General features: G+C 45.2%; 3 protein-coding genes across 4 annotated transcripts; 2 read left to right on the top strand and 1 right to left on the bottom strand.

The window, feature by feature from the left end:
• Positions 1-745: 745 nt before the first annotated feature.
• LOC130406201 (transmembrane protein 265-like) lies at positions 746-4,042 on the bottom strand. Its single transcript, XM_056611648.1, has 3 exons — positions 3,735-4,042; positions 2,064-2,278; positions 746-1,895 (listed from the first exon to the last, which is right to left on the bottom strand). The coding sequence occupies exons 1-3, from the start codon at positions 3,757-3,759 to the stop codon at positions 1,743-1,745; spliced, it is 393 nt and encodes a 130-aa protein (XP_056467623.1). The 5' UTR covers positions 3,760-4,042; the 3' UTR covers positions 746-1,742.
• A 1,623-nt stretch (positions 4,043-5,665) lies between these two features.
• On the top strand, positions 5,666-10,284 carry rusf1 (RUS family member 1). The gene is made up of 14 exons (XM_056611555.1): positions 5,666-6,043; positions 6,150-6,227; positions 6,344-6,458; positions 6,539-6,584; positions 6,685-6,717; positions 6,862-6,967; positions 7,243-7,344; positions 7,611-7,681; positions 7,859-8,043; positions 8,434-8,491; positions 8,581-8,645; positions 8,921-9,070; positions 9,688-9,753; positions 9,858-10,284. Exons 1-14 carry the CDS (start codon positions 5,891-5,893, stop codon positions 9,941-9,943), a joined length of 1,314 nt encoding a protein of 437 aa, XP_056467530.1. The 5' UTR covers positions 5,666-5,890; the 3' UTR covers positions 9,944-10,284.
• Positions 10,285-12,891: 2,607 nt separating this feature from the next.
• Positions 12,892-17,631, top strand: elob (elongin B). 2 transcript variants are annotated; one of them, XM_056611671.1, is made up of 4 exons: positions 12,892-13,033; positions 14,032-14,166; positions 14,845-14,953; positions 16,972-17,631. In XM_056611671.1, exons 1-4 carry the CDS (start codon positions 13,031-13,033, stop codon positions 17,082-17,084), a joined length of 360 nt encoding a protein of 119 aa, XP_056467646.1. In that variant the 5' UTR covers positions 12,892-13,030; the 3' UTR covers positions 17,085-17,631. The 2 variants fall into 2 exon arrangements, with proteins under 2 accessions (XP_056467646.1, XP_056467637.1); XM_056611662.1 differs by lacking the exon at positions 12,892-13,033 and adding an exon at positions 13,040-13,328 and having other exon boundaries at positions 16,972-17,120.
• Positions 17,632-18,146: the final 515 nt, after the last annotated feature.

The raw sequence follows: 18,146 nt of genomic DNA, 5'->3' as shown, positions 1-18,146 counted from the left end.
GGCCTTTGAGAGCGGGAGACTGGCCTATCCCTTCCAGTACTTTCTGCTTGTTTACCAGCGTCGACAATACAATTTAATAATAAATTAATAAATCAAATTTATTGTCGCGACGCTGATGGATTGCGTTGACAATAAATATTGTATAATAATAATAATAAATAGCGTATTTTGTACCTTTGTAGAATTGGAATTGTATATATTTATGGTGTCGAAGGGTGATTACAAAGTGCCGAACATGTGTAGCCTTTCATAGCTGTTGTTTTTGTTTAAATACTGTATAAATATCTCCAAACATCGCCGTTCACCATCGCCTCGCCGTCCATACAGTACCACCGAACCCAGACCCAACTATTTTTTGTTATTGTTCAGTTTTACATTGTTCTGCTCTTTTATACAAACCATTTTATTCCAAACCAAACGTTTTCGTCCAGAAGGGTTAAAAAAAACATGGCAGACTATTAAGCTGCTCATAGTGTTTCCGTTTTATATTTTAACGTACAAGTGTTTCAGGAGGCGTAACTAATAGTAATAGCAGGACTATGAGGTTTAAATCGCTGCGTTCTCAGTGTGATGTTCCAGCTTTGCTTCCTAGGGCAGCTATTTTTCTCTCATAAGGTTCTCTGATACCACCTATCGAAGATGCTGTTGTAAAGTTATCTTCTCATTCTTTGTTTCAGTGAATGTCGTCGTGTTGCTGCTGTTAATTGCTTGCTGTTGTGGCAGTTTTGTTGCATCATTACACTTGCTAGTCTCCTCAGTAGCATGCGATGCAAAATGTAAATGAAAATGTAAATTATGTTAATCAGGGCAAGTGAAGGAACAATATATTAAATATCTATCTGTATAATATTAAGCAGCTAGAGGTTTTTGTATAAAGTGGTAACCCAGCACTGAAGAACATACTTTCGCCTGACTTTTCTATAACTCTATAAATCTATTACTCTCCATCGTCGTACCTGTGGTATTTATATGTTAAAACATACAAAGGTGTTTGCCTTTGCCCAATTTCCATGGGATTGCCTTAACTGTAATATTTGTACAATGTCTGTTTTGTTCGTGTTTGTGTTTTCTTTCACTTCTGAAAGCGGATTTCAACATCGTTGTCGTTTAAGTTTTAACCTGAGGTAAATAAGAGCACAATATATGGGTTTGTTGGATGTAATCTTGGAGGGGTAGATGTGCTTTCGTGTACATGTTTTGGTTTTTACATTTTTGGATATACAACGGTGAACATATGTCAGAAATATAGAAAACCCATAAGCAATGCAAAGATACAGGAAAAGTTTTATTGTGGAATGTTGTTGCAACAAATAAGCACCTTCGTCAGAGGTTGTGAATTGTTTTGTGAAAGTCCTAATAAAAACAAATTTCTATATATATATACATTTCTTTTACACTTAATTTATTCAAAACATTTGCAGCTCTGTTCAATTGTGAACTCGAAAGAGGTTGGGGATAATGAAACATACATGGCAAAATTACTCTTTTTTTTATGTTATAACAAAATAAATAGTACATATATAAAAAATATTAGCATTACAAAAACAAACGTATACAATTATTAAAAAAAAATATTAAAACGGTAAAAAAAGTTGACCTTGGCATGTCACGTGACCCTGAGTGGTTCTGGAGTGGGCTACCACTAAACCAGTTACTCATGCTAGCCCATTTCCCAGACCTTGTGTCTGGGTTGTTTCATGGGCTGCTCTCTTCAGTCTTTACTCGTGTAGGGCTCTCCTGCTTCAGTCGATAAAAGTCAACACGTATGAAACCAGAACCAGCAAGGCAGGGAAGATGAGCAATATTGCCACCCACACCGCGATGGAAATAAGGCCGTATTTCCTCGCTTGCTTGGAGAGCTTCTGTGACTTTTCAGGATTTGTCGCTTCTTTGGCCTACAGGTAACAAAAGAAGAGTTGGTTCGAAAAAAAAAAAAAATTGGGTCGTTATTATTGACTAAATTAATGAGCATAACAAGATAAAGCCTTTGATTATCAGCTGAACATCTGGGTCCTTCAAAAAAAACAAGCTGGCCGATTTAAGGAATGGAGTTGTTTTCCTACCTGTACTGAGTAGATGAGGGACATGATGCCGATGCAGGAGAGCCCACACACGATGCTGCTGATGGCCAGCCGTCTGTAGTAAGGGTCCTTGCAGAGCGACGCGGAGACCAGGTGACAGTTGGAGATCTCGATGCATGTGCTCTTCGTCTCCGCGCGGTTCCCCCCACCAGGAGACGCTGGCGCACATTGGTCCTCACCCCTCAGCATGGCCGTTTCTGTTGGGGACAAACGGGGGAACTATGAAGTCAAGTACATTTTAATTGTAATACTAGGACCCGGGAGTCTTCGGTTTGCGTTTATTTTGAGTGGCGTGTAAAGCACGGGCATGTTAGGGGGGCTAGGGTCAGGGAGGTGTCAGGAATATATGGCCTGTTAAGCCCGTTGACACTGTACCTGTGATTAAGGACTTGAGGGCTATACAAATAAAATATAATTGTATTACATTTTATTGGCTGTGTGCCCTGAGGTGCGAGTTGTGTAAACAAGATCGAAACCAAGGGCTAATCATAGTGAAAGTTGAAGTTGAAAAACAATAACCAGAAGCTTTTAATCAGGCCCTCAAGGGGAGTTCTCCATAAACTCCTCTTGCCTGCACAGTCTGTTGTCTCCATGGTAACGGGCCTGGGGTTGTGTATATGACGTGGGTGGCATGTTAGGTATTGGTTGTCACACAGCTATTGTTATCGTTGAATAAAGAATTTTTTTTGGACACGGATAACGATCCCTGAAACTTAGTTCACAGACACACCTAGTAAAGCAACGTTAAGCGAGCGTGAAGCCCACGCCAAAGCGCTTAGCTCAGGTCAGGACTTGTGAGGACATGTGGCTTGCTTTGCTTTTGCTTTTGTTTTTTACTTGAGTGAGTGAACTCCAGAAGCTTCCTGTAAAATGCAGTCATTGTACACCCACATTACACGGCCTTTACTAGAAAGCTATGTTGAAAAACAGGAAGCTTTTCCTCCGTTTTTTATATTTCTCATAGACGGACATGTTGACAGATTGACACGCTGAAGGATCAACAAAACAGAACGAGCCTTAATCCCTGATTAAAAGAAGAATGAGGAGATCTGGTGGACTGATCGGTCACACTGAACTCAGGGGGAGGCGGGCAGCCATGGATCAGTTCAAAGCAGGCATAACTTAAACTGATACACCCCGACGACTACAAGTGGCTATGAGTCACCGAGCCAAGCCCAGAGAGAAGCTCTGATTCATCCCAACACTCCCACCTGACTTTCAGGTCTTTTGTGTAGATTGATAGATAAGGGTTCAGTTTCTCAAGTTATTCAAAAAAACAAAAACAAACTGAAAACCCAGGACTCCAAATAATATACAAGTTAGAGCATATATAAGTTATAAGAAAATAAGTGTATGTATTAAAAATGTGTGTGTGTCCGAGTAAGATTGTGTGTGTGTGTTTGTATGTGTAGGTCTGTGTAAGTGTGTCCTGTGTCTGTGTGTGTGTGTGTGTGTGTGTGTGTGTGTGTGTGTGTGTGTGTGTGTGTGTGTGTGTGTGTGTGTGTGTGCGTGTGTGTGTGTGTGTGTGTGTGTGTGTGTGTGTGTGTGTGTGTGTGTGTGTGTGTGTGTGTGTGTGTGTGTGTGTGTGTGTGTGTGTGTGTGTGTGTGTGTAAGCTACTCAATCCAGTAGACTTAACATGACGCAGTACCCACCTATTTGAGCCTTTTCTGGATCCATCCCCAGGTACACTCCCTGGTAACGCTGGAGGTTTTGAGTGGGAAAGAAAGTCTCTCACCAAGAAAAAAGTCACTTGAGCGACTGTCACTTGAATGACCGTTTAAGTTCAATACTCCCTCCAAATAGAGCTCTGTCCAAGTCAGGAAGGCACCAAACCACAAAGAGCCTTGTTCCGAGCCTTTGGTTTTCTTTGAAGCCTCCTGTCAGAGTTCCTAATCTTCCACAGTTGTTGATCCACAAGACTGAGCACAGAGTGAAACCAAGCCAAACCTCCACGCCCCTTTAACGCTCTCTCTCTCTCTCTCTCTCTCTCTCTCTCTCTCTCTCTCTCTCTCTCTCTCTCTCTCTCTCTCTCTCTCTCTCTCTCTCTTTCTCTCCCTGCTACATATTATCCACGTTTTATGACGAGGGCCACACACCAGCCGCATCTAAATTGTTCTGCGGAACAAGATTGTGTAACCGTCTAGTTTCCTCCGTCTACACCTTTCTTCATATCCTGCCACATGTTTACAGCATGGTCCTAAAACACCACCAGCTAAACATTCCGACAGCGCAGGTGTGTTCCAACCTGCCCTGCGTCTCCTCGGGGGAATTCAACCCTCAACCCAAAGTCTCAGTCACAAGTTCCTCCACAGAATGACCATAAGGTAAAACAGGTGTCCTGTGGTTTCTCCTCCATAACCAACAACTCAAGTGTAGACACACTGGAATACTCTGAGTGCCTTGCACGGTGCTGTGTGGGTCTCTCCAGGTGAATTTGTTTAACAGGTGAGGTGAACAACCATGGCAGTCTCCTCTGTGTTCTAAGACCCAAAGAAGATCAGAATAACTCTTTATAATCCAGCTCTCTGTGTGACTGGCTTGGTTTACAAGTGTCTCATTATCAAGTTGTTGCTATCATGAAGACAAAGCTTCGCAAGGGGAAGGTTCAGGAATGCTAAGCAGCATATTATGAGTAATGAATGACTCATGATGTCGTCTAGGAGCCCCCTCTATTCTTCTCATGGCCTACAGTTACTAACAGCTATAGTTAGCGTTCACCCAGGCTGTTTGTGTTGGCAGGTGGGAACTAAAGTCATTTAAACAATGGTGTTATACCAGGTGCACACTGCCTACTTTATTTATAGTATGTGCTGTCGGAATGTCTGTTAATGTTTACTTTTGATTTTACTATGTGTTTTATTAGTGCAAATATTAGTACAAAGTACACATTTGCTGAAACTATGCTTAAAAGAAACAATAACAGACTTCAACGAGATATCACTTAAAATGAATATATGTTTTGAACTATGTACATATCTTTCAATAAGGAGGACTCTGTGTAGAGGATGTAAAAATATTGTGTGTCCGTTCTTCATTTGTTGACCAAATCCTCATACTCCTTATATTCCTCACCTTTTCCCCTCTCTCTCTCTCTCTCTCTCTCTCTCTCTCTCTCTCTCTCTCTCTCTCTCTCTCTCTCTCTCTCTCTCTCTCTCTCTCCAGTATCCCTACCTCTTGCTCACCCTAATAAGCTTATTGCATGAGAAACAAACCTTTACATTAATAAATCAACAATAAAGAGGTCGAAGGATATAAAAGGTTGAATACAAAATATATATCAGATATTAGAATTTCTCACACATGCGCGCGCCCACACACACACACACACACACACACACACACACACACACACACACACACACACACACACACACACACACACACACACACACACACACACACACACACACACACACACACACACACACACACACACACACACACACACACACACACACACACACACACACACACACACACACACACACACACACACACATATGGTCCAGTCTAATCTTTGATTTACGCGCACTTTTATTGGTAGATCCTCCTTGAAACGTAACCAATGTGGAGCTGCTAGGTTAATGACGCAGACGCCAGACGGGCAAAACACGGAAGTACGGCTGAGCAGGACCTGACAGCAGCCACTGTCTACGCCACGTAGCTCTGCGAATCTGGACTTCTTGAAAGTGTCTCACTGCAATTTATCACCTATTGTTGCTTTGCTGATTAAATATATGCATACATACATGTATGCACTTTTCACATATCCGACCGTGAGCCTCAGGGGATCATAAACGATCAATAAATGGAGGGAAACAGACAGGTTGTCCTAGCCACTGAGACGTATGGCTCTGGAGAGTCTTGGGAGTATGTGGCTCAGGACGGAGCGATGGAGAGGAGGAGGGACGGCCGCGACGGGGCGTCCGGAGGAGGGAACTATGTGATCGGCGTGTTTAAAGTGAGCAGCATGCACATCTTTCCATCAAATCTGTCGTTGTAAAACACATATTCGGCTGATTCAAGTACAGTCTACACGTGTACACAATAGATCCCGCTCGTTTCAGAGTGTGTTCCTGCCTCAAGGCTACCCGGAGAGCGTCAGTGCAGACTACCTGCAGTATCAGTTCTGGGATACAGTGCAGGTATGGTGCACGCCAGTCTACCGCACACACCTTTCAATCATACAAGTGATCGACTTCACGACACTGTCGCAAACTGCCCATTAACGTCACTGATTGAACGACCCTTCCAATAAAAGGCGTTTGCCAGCTCTCTGTCTGGGACCCTGGCAACTCAAGCCTCGCTAAGAGGAGTGGGTGTGGGGAACCAAGAGGCCACCGTCGCCGCTGCCACGATCACCTGGTTACTAAGAGGTGATAACCCATAACACCATCACACTTATATTGGGTTTAAAGACTGATTGTCTTATTAATTCAGTTGTTTTCTGTGGTAGATGGAACTGGGATGCTGGGAAGAATCCTGTTTGCCTGGCGGAAAGGGTATTTATTAAGGCTATTTGTCATAATTTGACATGTTGTTGATAATATGGAGATGACTTGTTATGACTTGGGTCATCCATCCTTTTGTTAATTTCCTTAGGACTAAGCTTGACTCTGAGGCCAAAATATGGAGGTAAGTTAAAAAGCTAAAAGTACTACTACTACTAATAATGATACTGTTATAGCATTTTTTAAACAGTTGTCATGTCTTCATTAAAATAGCCTACTCTTGAGCCCAACGCAACCATTTCAGTTCTTTATCATGGTACTTCGCCAGGCTCTTCGCAGATGTGCTCAACGACTTTGCGATGTTCATGGAAATTGTTGCTCCACACTTTCCGGCCTCCTTCACATTGATTGTGTGCACTGCGGGAATATTCAAGGTAAGAAGTGTGTGTGTGTGTGTGTGTGTGTGTGTGTGTGTGTGTGTGTGTGTGTGTGTGTGTGTGTGTGTGTGTGTGTGTGTGTGTGTGTGTGTGTGTGTGTGTGTGTGTGTGTGTGTGTGTGTGTGTGTGTGTGAGACCGTAAAGCAATTGTTCAAATATTACAAAATATAAATATTTACATAGATTCAGTGTTACCTAACCCTAACTCTATGTGCATCGAACGTTTGTGGACTGCTGTATCTGAATGTCTCATGGTTTGGTGTCTGTCTCAGTCGATCGTGGGCGTGGCCGGGGGGGCGACCAGAGCTGCTCTGACTGTTCATCAGGCCCGCAGAGACAACATGGCCGACATCTCTGCTAAAGACGGCAGCCAGGTGCCTTTGTTCAAATCCACATCATAGAACCTCCATTTTTACTGTGGAGTAACAAAGTAAAGTTTGTAGTGGCTTGCACACATAATAGAAACCATGAAATAGATAGATATAGTTGTTGGTAAATATATCTATATATGTGTAATGTTAATGCTTTTTGTTCATACAACTATGGAACAATAATGAAGTATAGTAGGAGCATATTACTGAAGAAAAAAGATCACGAGCCAAGTCTGTGAAGTCTGTTAACCTTTCTGTTTCCCTGACAGGAGACATTGGTCAATCTGGCCGGACTCCTGATCAGTTTGGTATTAATTCCCCTGGTCACCGACAATCCTGCGTAGGTATCGCACCACATCTATAGAACAACGTTAGGGAAGCTCTTTCCCCATACTCACCCCTACGTCGCAAAAGTTTACAACAGGCAAAATGTCAATCAAATGTAATTCATGGATCAAGCATCAAAATCGAAAGCATCTTTCGTCTTTCATCTCTTCCACGTCTCCACTCATTGCAGCCTGACCCTCAGCCTCTTCTTCCTCTTCACCGCGCTCCACCTCTTCGCCAACTACAAGGCCGTGCGCTCCGTTGTCATGGAGACCTTCAACGAGGCGCGGCTGTCCATCGTGCTGCAGCAGTACCTGAGGGACGAGCGGGTCCTCAGCCCGGCGGACGCCAACCGCCAGGAGCCAGTGTTCCTGGGTGAGAGGGACACACTTCAATTCCTTTTTTATTTGCACAGCCCTTAATCACAGGTACAGTCTCAAAGGGCTTAACAGGCCGTACGTTTGTGACGGCCCCCTGAACCTCAGCCCAAGAGAGCAAGAAAAAACACCCTTAATTAGCATGGAAGTTATCTGGAAAAGGAACTCAGAGTGGGGGATCCCTCCTTCAGAGTGGGGGATCCCTCCTTCAGAGTGGGGGTTCCCTCCTTCAGAGGGGGGGATCCCTCCTTCAGAGTGGGGGATCCCTGCTTCCAGGGAGGATGAGGAGTGCAATGGGTGCCAAAATTGACATACATACATAGATACAGGCAAACAAACAAAACCTGAGACCTGAGTTCCTTCTTTAAACGTGGATCTGGTTTTTCAGACTTCAGGAGAACGGCGTCCATCAAGTATGGGGTCAGGCTGAAAGACGTCGCCCAAAGGTATCGTAACGTACTCCGCTTCACTCCGAAATCCTGACGCTGTGCAGACATTGAAGAACCTTTCAGACTTTATGACTGTTCCCCTCTAGCCAGGAGGAGCTCCAGCTGGCCCTGAAGAACAACAGCAAGCCATACCTCCTGGGGTTGAAAAACGGTTTGTTTGGTTGCGGAATTGTTAGTGCTTGGCACGTGTTGCTTTGAACCTCCTTAATGTACCGACACCGATAAATTGTTGTTGCTCCTTCTTATGAAAATAATACTATACTACTTATACTATACTACTATTATTCTAGGTCGCTATGGATAAAAGCGTCTACTAAATGCCCTAAATGTAAATGTTTGTGGAACTGACTTCTCCGTCCTGGCCCACAGGTATTGCACCATTAACAGGTCTGTGTTTTATGATGACCGTGTGTTGGTTCCTTGCAGGCTGCGTTTCTGTGTGTTTGGCTCCACAAGTGTCGGTGTGTGACCAGCTCCGCGCGGCGAGCCAGGCCATTTCTCTCCGGAGCCTGCTGCAGCTCTCCCCCGCGGAGGAGAGCGACGCTCCCAAGAAGCTTCTGACGTTAAAAAGCCCATGTGAGTCTGATGCTGCTTCCCAAGGGTTCATGCAGACGCTAGGCGGCTGTCCCTCTAATAATGACGAGGGCGGGACTGTGATAGCGGACAGAAAACAAATGGCGACGGTGACGGTGAAAGGCATTGCCTTCCAAAGTTAAAATTTTAACTTTTTTGCCGTCCTCCGCAAACGGAATTCAAAACCGGATGTGACGTAGAAAAAATATGTTAATAATTTTGGATTGTACGACTTTCTAGTAACGTGCATTGCTAGAATAATTACTTAAATTATTACACTAATATTCATATTTCATTCCAATCGTTGTGAAAAATATACGTCACCATAGCAACGTATCTCAACACGTGTTCCGCTCTGCCGTCCTGGAATTCCGTCTGACTTTGTTTGTTTTTCCCGTGCGGTCCGGTTTGGTGTCATCCGACAGCTGTCTGCTGTCCGTCTGATCCCTGATCCCATGAAAAAACACACAGCGCCACTCACACTACAGCCCTGATTGTAGTGTGTATTGCGTAGCTGTATTGCAAAGTTAGATTATTAATCTGTCCGTCAAGCTATATGAACAGTAGTGCCACAAAGGCGTTGCCCAACGGGACACTAACGACTTTATTATCTTTAAAAGGTCCTTGGGAAATGGTTTGCAACAGCCACTCGCTAATGGACCGGATGTTTGAGGCGTTTCTTAAGGGTGAGTCATGCTGCAATGATGATGTCTACAGGGATTTTTTGGTATATTTGTCTGATTGCTAGGATTGATGTTGATTGCTGAATCTTTCTGCTGTAAACCTATAGGTGTTGAGTCGGCTGGATGGCAAACACATCGTACTCTGCTGGACTGGGATGAGTGGAGGGTGCAATGGAAATCGAAGACCAACTAAGTGTTGATTTATGTACTTTTACGTTTTCAACGTTCATTCTCAGTTTCAAAAATATATTTTCTGTAACTTTTAATTTTGTACAAATAAAATGTAAATCATATTTAATGATGGTCTGTGTTTTCCCATGTATGTATTTTAAGAACCTTATAATTTGTAAGAAGAATAGTGGCTATAAAATGGCCAATGTTGGGTCATGTTCTCCTAAAATAACTTCATATTTACTTTATCATCTCCGATACAACTAGTAGGTACAGCATTAGACCCACTTATTTTTGGCTAGCATTAGACCCACTTATTTTTGGCTGCATACATGAATAGACCACGTAAACTCTTCATAAAGAGATATATTGCGACATTCAAAATTGCGACATTTCACTGAAGTATTGTAACATAAGTATTGCTGTTTGATCAGCCTGACACTAGGGAGCGCTGTAACCCATGGTTTAGATTTCATGAACGAGAAGGACGAAGAAAAGGAACACTAACATCCGTTCGTTGGGTAAGTTATGGATGGAAACCTCACTGGAGCCACCAGGTTGTTTTGTTTTTTAGGAGGATGTCTGGCTGCTGGGTGGCTGTGACGGATCCACAGCTGCTGCAGACCAACAGCATAGATTCCTTTCCCCGGTTCTTCCATGGGGGGTACTGCCGTCCACAGGTAACACACTGCCGGCCACAGGTAGCACACAGGTGGGGCAGCTGCGAGAAACTATTTGTAACTGTCTTTATTCACATGATTTTGTTTTTGCATTTCACAGGGCATTCACTGGGCCCCGGATGACCCATCCCATGTAAGTATTGGACTTTATACGACAATAGTAAATCTTAAATCCTGTCATGTTTGGTTCTTTGTGTTGATGACAAATTACATGTTTTATAGATGGACTGTAAAGATGCTGAACACTTAATAAAGGTACAAACACTTTTTGGATTCAGTCCATAAATGTGCATTTCGTTTTAAAGAAATTTGTGATTTTACTTTTGAGTGCTAAAACTTTCCTCTAATGCCATTTTTCCTAATTTTAAACTCAAGGTAGAAGCCCCATGGGAGTGGCTGTGTCTGGAGGTCCTGGGCCCCATGCCCGCCACCCGTAACGGGCACCGCTACATCGTGACGCTGACCGACCTCCACTCAAAGTGGGTGGAGGCCCTCCCCATGCGGGCCTGCGTCTCCGCCCAAGTCGTCCGGCACATAGTGGACATCGTCCGGCACTTCGGCTACCCGCTCGGGGTGCTTACCCGACTTCCCCGGGCCTTAGTGCAGCAGGTCAGCCACCGGCCAATGGAAACGACCATCGACAGAGTCTCGTATACGTCATGATTTAATAATGTGTGTACCGGGTGTTTCTCTTTTATTTGTAGATCAACATGGCGTTGAGAGAGCCACTCTCGATGTCGTCCTCGCTGTTGATATTCCACCAGAAGACCGACGACATGGATCTCGCCACGCAGAGAGCAGTGGGCAGGTTGGCTGACTATTAAGATGAAGCTTGGTTTTATTACCGAAACGGAACAAGGCTAAATGTAATATGTTTCAAGGTGGGGGGGGGGGTAGGGGGGGTGGGGGGGTAGCTCAGGAGGCAGAGCAGGTCGTCTGGCAGCTGGAAGGTGGCTGGTTTGATCCCCAGTTTCTCCTGGTTAAGTGTTGAGGTGTCCCTGAGCATGACACCTCACCCTGATGGCTCCATCCCCGGCTCCCTCGATCCCCGGCCCAAGCCGGGGATCGAGGGAACCAGGGATGAAGCAATGTCGAACTATTAACCTTCCGGTTACAAGGCAACCCGCTCTACCTCCTGAACTGAGCAATGCCTCAATCATCATCGGTCAGGGGCCATCTCCCTGATGGTGCACTCCTCTCCTGTGCCCTGACAGGATGGTGGGCGAGCTGGTGCAGGACCATGCAGCAGACTGGGACGTGTTCCTCCCAGCACAGGTCTTTGGGCTGTGTCTCCAAGGGCACTCCACGACCAGGAAAAGCCCCTTCTCAGTGCTCTTCGCTAAGGAGGTGGAGCCAGTCAGGACGCCCAGACCGCTCAATGTAAGGGTCTTTGTGTTTGTTCAGGTTTTCGTGAAGAAAGTGGGTACTTTTTAGACTTTGGAAAGTGGTTATAATGACCCACACATGAGGAACAGACCTAGCCACCAGCTGAAGCAAGCTTTTCAGCACTGGATCCATTTTAAACATTTTATAATGATCAGTTTTTTTGCTAAATGAGGATGATTTTGGTCTGTTTTATTTCAAATGTTGATAATTGAAAAAAAATGTCTTCATTTTTTTTTGTCCTTTCTCCTCCAGTGCACTTCCAAGATCCAGAAGAGTGTGTTTGTGGTTTAAGCTGTATTCGTTAAACCTTTTCCCAGTTGATCTGGGCACCGGAGTTGTTCCGTTAATTTAAATGTGTGTGTGTGTGTGTGTGTGTGTGTGTGTGTGTGTGTGTGTGTGTGTGTGTGTGTGTGTGTGTGTGTGTGTGTGTGTGTGTGTGTGTGTGTGTGTGTGTGTGTGTGTGTGTGTTGAACTTTGAAAGTGTGCTGGTGACATTTGAAAATAAATAACGTTTTACCGATTTAATGTGTGTTCTTTCTAAGCACCACAGACGCATGCAATAACGCTGCAGTACGTCGTACCATGTCTGTACCATTAGAATAATACAATGTACCTAGCACATTACAGTAATACATATTTCAGTCATGACGTCCAAGATTGGTTGTACCCAACCTACAACCGGAAAGATTTAAACCAATACAGTATGTACAACAAACCCATAGCCTTACAGAAAAAATAAGCATTGAAATAAAATGTGTATTTTACAGTTAGGGATTGTTTTCCCAATTATTTCGATCATACAAACGCATCTAGAACTCCTTTCTGAGCGCGTCGGTAACAACTACAAGGAGAAGTAGAAGTGACCACCATAACTAGGTCCACCCTGCATAGAGAAGTAGAAGTGAACACCATAACTAGGTCGCCCCCTGCCCACACTTTCAGGGCCCCGGCAGCTGCGTGCGGCGGCCAGCTGTTGTTGTCCTGTCGCGCAGCGTGCTGGGAGAGCAGCGGAGGCGGAGCTGGCGTGCAACCGACCCAGAGAAATGGTGAGTGGGCGAAAACATATAAGCTCGTCGTTTTCGGGGGCTAATATCCCCCGTGTCTGATGACACTCGGAGCGCTTTGTGTTTTTCGAATCGCTAACATGTCCTCTCGGTGTCCGCGGTGAGGGAACCGAGTCCGGCCGAACCCGAAACGAGCCACCGCTGACTGTGGAGGTCTTTGTTTAGCGAGCTAATGCTAGCCGTCTGGGTCTCTTCCCCGCTAGCCGAGCGACAGGGCTGTAAATAGCCGGCTTTATTGTTGATTACACCGGCCTCAGCGGCCATGGTGGGGCTCCAGGTAAACGTGTATGTCTATAAAAAGTGGTCATTATCCGAACAATGGCAACTCTTGGAGTGGATCGGGGTTGAGGAGGATTGGGGAAGTTGGCTCTGGGTGACATAGCCGCTAGCATTCGGCTAACCTAGCCTCTCCTTAGTCGTCTGTGTTTCAGCTGCGGATCTGTTCCTGTTTCAGATGTGAATCTTACACAAAACAACACAATCAGCCACGACACAACCACTGTGCTGGTTGTTAACTGCGTGTGTCTCTGAACAGGCCGAAAACACTTGTGTAGCAGCTAGCTGTCGGTTAGCGGCTAGTTAGCCCCCCCCCTGACGTGAGCGGGGCATCACCAAGCATGAGATCATCTGACACGGGAATAGACCGGCTGCAGGTCCGGGAAATTACGCCACTGCAGTGGTTATTATAAAGTTTAAAGTGATTTATAAGCGGTACCTGACACTGCTCGGTTGGCTCATGCAAAGCTGTTAAAGGGAATGAATGCCCTTGTTGTGAAGGGGAATTAAAAGTAAAATACTCAAAAGTGAAAAGCGAAGTGAAAGAAGTATTTCTCCATCACCAGTACCCTATCCCGGTCTGGCCCCCTGCGTTAATCAAATGCTGTTATCTGATGTGTGTGTGTGTGTGTATTCCTGTCACATGAACGCTGTCGGTCTATTGCTGTCATAATGTCTCATTACTACCCATCGTCTCCCAACAGGATGTTTTTCTAATGATCCGACGTCATAAGACGACCATCTTCACTGATGCGAAGGAGTCCACGACAGTATACGAGCTGAAGCGCATCGTGGAAGGTATTCTTAAGAGGTCGCCAGAGGAACAGAGGCTTTATAAGGTGAGATCCGGTATGCCTGAGGTACTGGTGTAACACAAGATCCTGTCATGAATGGTTGAAAGTTGTTGCTTTTGAATATGATGAAAGAAAAAAGGGATCATCGACAGCCAGCTGCTGTAAACATCTATCTTCTGATGTTTCATGTTTTCTGATGCATAGGTTACTTGTTAAACTGACACCAAGGGTAGATGATGCACAAAGAAACTTCGTGCTGATACTGGTATCAAATATCGACCTCGCCTTTGGCAACACACCAGTTTCAACACACCAGTTTGTTAATATATCAGGGCCTTAACTCTGGTCCAAAACTTGGGCCCATGGCACCTCCCAGATCGGGTTCAGATTACAACATCAATGAAATCAGCTGATTAAACACTCTATTGTATTTACAGTAGGGTGGTTTCTTGTGTGTATATATATATATATATATATATATATATATATATATATCATTATAGTTATTGCCCTCAAACGTGCTTAAGTGTGGATTACACATGATGAATGTCAGCCCTGAATGCTTCTTGTTGTTGTTCCTGCCCATATATGAATCGGTACGGTCAGGATCACCGTGAATGTATTTGACTGCTACCTTTTGAGCACTCTCTTCGTTGAGTGTGGCACCGACCTGAGCCGTCTTCTGTCTAACAAAGCAGCGTTCTCTCCCCTTGTGTGCATCAGGATGACCTGTTGCTGGACGACAGTAAAACGCTGGGAGACTGTGGCTTCACAAACCAGACCGCCCGGCCCCAGGGTCCAGCCACTGTGGGATTAGCATTTCGTCTTGGAGGCAAGTTGATGACCATCGTTTGTTTCCCTGGTGATTTCGTGAGCTGAAGGAACGACGATAGGGCTTTCGACGGGCGAACTGAGTCCAGTGTAGGGAGCACATGAACGGTTTGATTATCAAACATAAGGTGACAATCAACCACACCAACCTGCTACTGATGTGCACGTTTCGTTTGCTAATGTCTAGGGCTGTGCGAGTTGATTAATTTGAATTTTTACTTTAATCATGGTCCCCATTTCTACCAAAAAAATATGCCTCTCAAACGAATGCCTTTTTGTACACTACAGTAAACCACTAGCCGTGCTTCCTACACTCCACATGAAGTTGTAAGAACACATGTCGCTCGCTGTGGAGTCATTATACTCTTGTCACCCCCGCAGAAGGCTGGAGACACGACTACACTGGTCTTTTACCACTTCCCAACGTGTAATCAGTCGTTTGTGAGCAAACCATACTCACGCATGGGTCCTCATGAAAACACGTTTATACTTTGTGGATACGTCGCAGAACGAACCTTTAAATGCACTGCTCGTGGAACATTGTCAGTTTTAACCACTGAATCCGTGGTTGTTTACGTCCGTGGTTTCAGTGCAGAACTCCAAACATGGCAGCCCCTCTGGGTGCATCGGTTCAAACAGACGACAAGACACGACATGCGGATTTGAATGTTTATTTTGCAGTTTATCGCAAGGTAACAGCGTGTTTTTTCAACGGGACAGGTTTGTGAGTATAGTGAGCAGCAGTAACTGATTTAGACTTTGGAAAGTGATTAAAGTCCAGTGTAGTTTTGTCCCTCGCCACCCGTGGTGGTAAAAGTGAATAGTATTCATACAGAGTCCAGCAGTCACGTGTGTGTGTGTGAACTAAATTAAAACAAATAAACTTGAAATTATATAGAACTGACCACCATTGCAGCGCCTAAACATTATCGTATTTTATTCCCAGGTTTCAAATTTAATTTTCTAATATCTTTGTAGATATTTATTCTAACTGAATTGGATTTGGATTGGACCACGGGTCCGTTGCTTGGCGAGACCCTTTAGAAACACAGTGATGTGCCGTAGCAGTCCCCCTTTAAACAGCCCATATCGTTTCACCACGTTATTCCTGTGAGATCCGACGTCGTGCATCACAATGAGATGGGCTGGATGATCTTGAGTGATGTGTGACGTACATTCAACCCATGTCATTAGTGTGGGAATAAAAACGTGCCTAGTGCATCTTCGCTTTAATATGTATTAAGTTATATAGTTCAATATTCCATAATGTATATTCTGCGTTGTTCACTGTGTTTAGCCCTACTGTGTTGGTCCGTTTGTTCACCCCTCTGTTCACTCCGTGTTCAGCGCTCTGTTCACTCCGTGTTCAGCGCTCTGTTCACTCCGTGTTCAGCGCTCTGTTCACTCCGTGTTCAGCGCTCTGTTCACTCCGTGTTCAGCGCTCTGTTCAATCCGTGTTCAGCGCTCTGTTCACTCCGTGTTCAGCGCTCTGTTCACTCCGTGTTCAGCGCTCTGTTCACTCCGTGTTCAGCGCTCTGTTCACTCCGTGTTCAGCGCTCTGTTCACTCCGTGTTCAGCGCTCTGTTCACTCCGTGTTCAGCGCTCTGTTCACTCTGTGTTCAGCCCTCTGTTCACTGTATTCACCCCTCTGTTCACTCTGTGTACCCCTCTGTTCACTGTATTCACCCCTCTGTTCACTGTATTCACCCCTCTGTTCCCTCTGTGTACCCCTCTGTTCACTGTATTCACCCCTCTGTTCACTCTGTGTACCCCTCTGTTCACCCCTCTGTTCACTCTGTGTACCCCTCTGTTCACTGTATTCACCCCTCTGTTCACTCTGTGTACCCCTCTGTTCACTGTATTCACCCCTCTGTTCACTCTGTGTACCCCTCTGTTCACTGTATTCACCCCTCTGTTCATTCTGTGTACCCCTCTGTTCACTGTATTCACCCCTCTGTTCACTCTGTGTACCCCTCTGTTCACTGTATTCACCCCTCTCTCCCCTCTTGGCCTCCTCAGATGACTCGTTCGAGCAGCTGCGGATCGAGGCGTTCTCCAGCCCTCCGGAGCTCCCCGACGTCATGAAGCCCCAGGACTCCGGCAGCACGGCCAATGAGCAGGCGGTGCAGTGAGGGGCCTGGCCCGGGGGGCGGGGCCTCCATGGGGGGCACATGGGGAAATGGTGGGGGGGGGGTGTGTGTGTGTGTGTGTGCACATAAGGGGGAGCTTGTGGTGAGCGGTTTGGTCACTTTGACCGGCTCATGGATCTTCAGCAGGGGGAGGGGGGGGTCACAAATTCAGAATGTGGATTAATAAATTGGGAGCGTGGGGGGGCGAGGGGGGGTGTGGATGGAGGGGGGGGAGGGCAGGTGGGCAGGTGTGGTCGGAAGTCTCTTCATTAATCCAAAAATAGATGAACGCATGCTAAACACAAGCTGGCAGAATCGTCTCGACACTGTCAGACATCCATGGTGGTGGGTTCGGGGCCGGGTATAAGACGTGTACCTCTTATTTAATTATTTCTAGTGTTTATTTAGAGTAGGGCTGTTGTGGTCTTACTTGTGTTTGATTGTTTTTCGGGGGGAGTACATAAGGGGGAATGAGTGGGATGTGTGTTTTTTTTTTTTTTTCAGTTTGGTTTTCATGTCGTTCTTTCTTTGTGTTTCTTTAATAAAATATTATGAAGAGTTAACATTTCGGAAATATCGTTTGGACTGGTTGTATGTGTTGAACCTGTAGCTAGAGTTTGTGGATTTGTGTGTTTACTAGTCTCACCCAAAATAGGTCATGTGCGTGGATTCAATCTGAAATAAATTGGACACAGCCGCTGGCTCTGAGCTCATGTCGACGGGAATGTGTATAACAGCTCCGAGCACAGACCCGAGTTTAACCTGGCACTGTCTTTGATTGCATCAATGTTTTTCGTTTTGCCTTGGTTTCCTCCCTTAGATTATGGCTATTACAACGTCTGACCCGAGTCCCTCATTTGGCCCTTTGCTTCCCCAGGCTATGTCACGTCAGATCCATTCAGCTTCTGCATGGACAGCAGACACACACATGGCTTCATGCAGACACACATGTCTTACAAGCACAGGTGAAGTCGGTGCTACTGTGTATATTGCTGACCAGTGTATTGGAACACCTTACAAAGTCTCATGCATTTGATGGGGGGCTTTCAAGACGTCCGCAAAGGC

The sequence above is a fragment of the Gadus chalcogrammus genome, chromosome 2 (assembly GCF_026213295.1).
Source record: "Gadus chalcogrammus isolate NIFS_2021 chromosome 2, NIFS_Gcha_1.0, whole genome shotgun sequence".
Taxonomy (NCBI): Eukaryota; Metazoa; Chordata; class Actinopteri; order Gadiformes; family Gadidae; genus Gadus; species Gadus chalcogrammus.
This window is presented reverse-complemented; position numbering and strand designations above follow the sequence as displayed.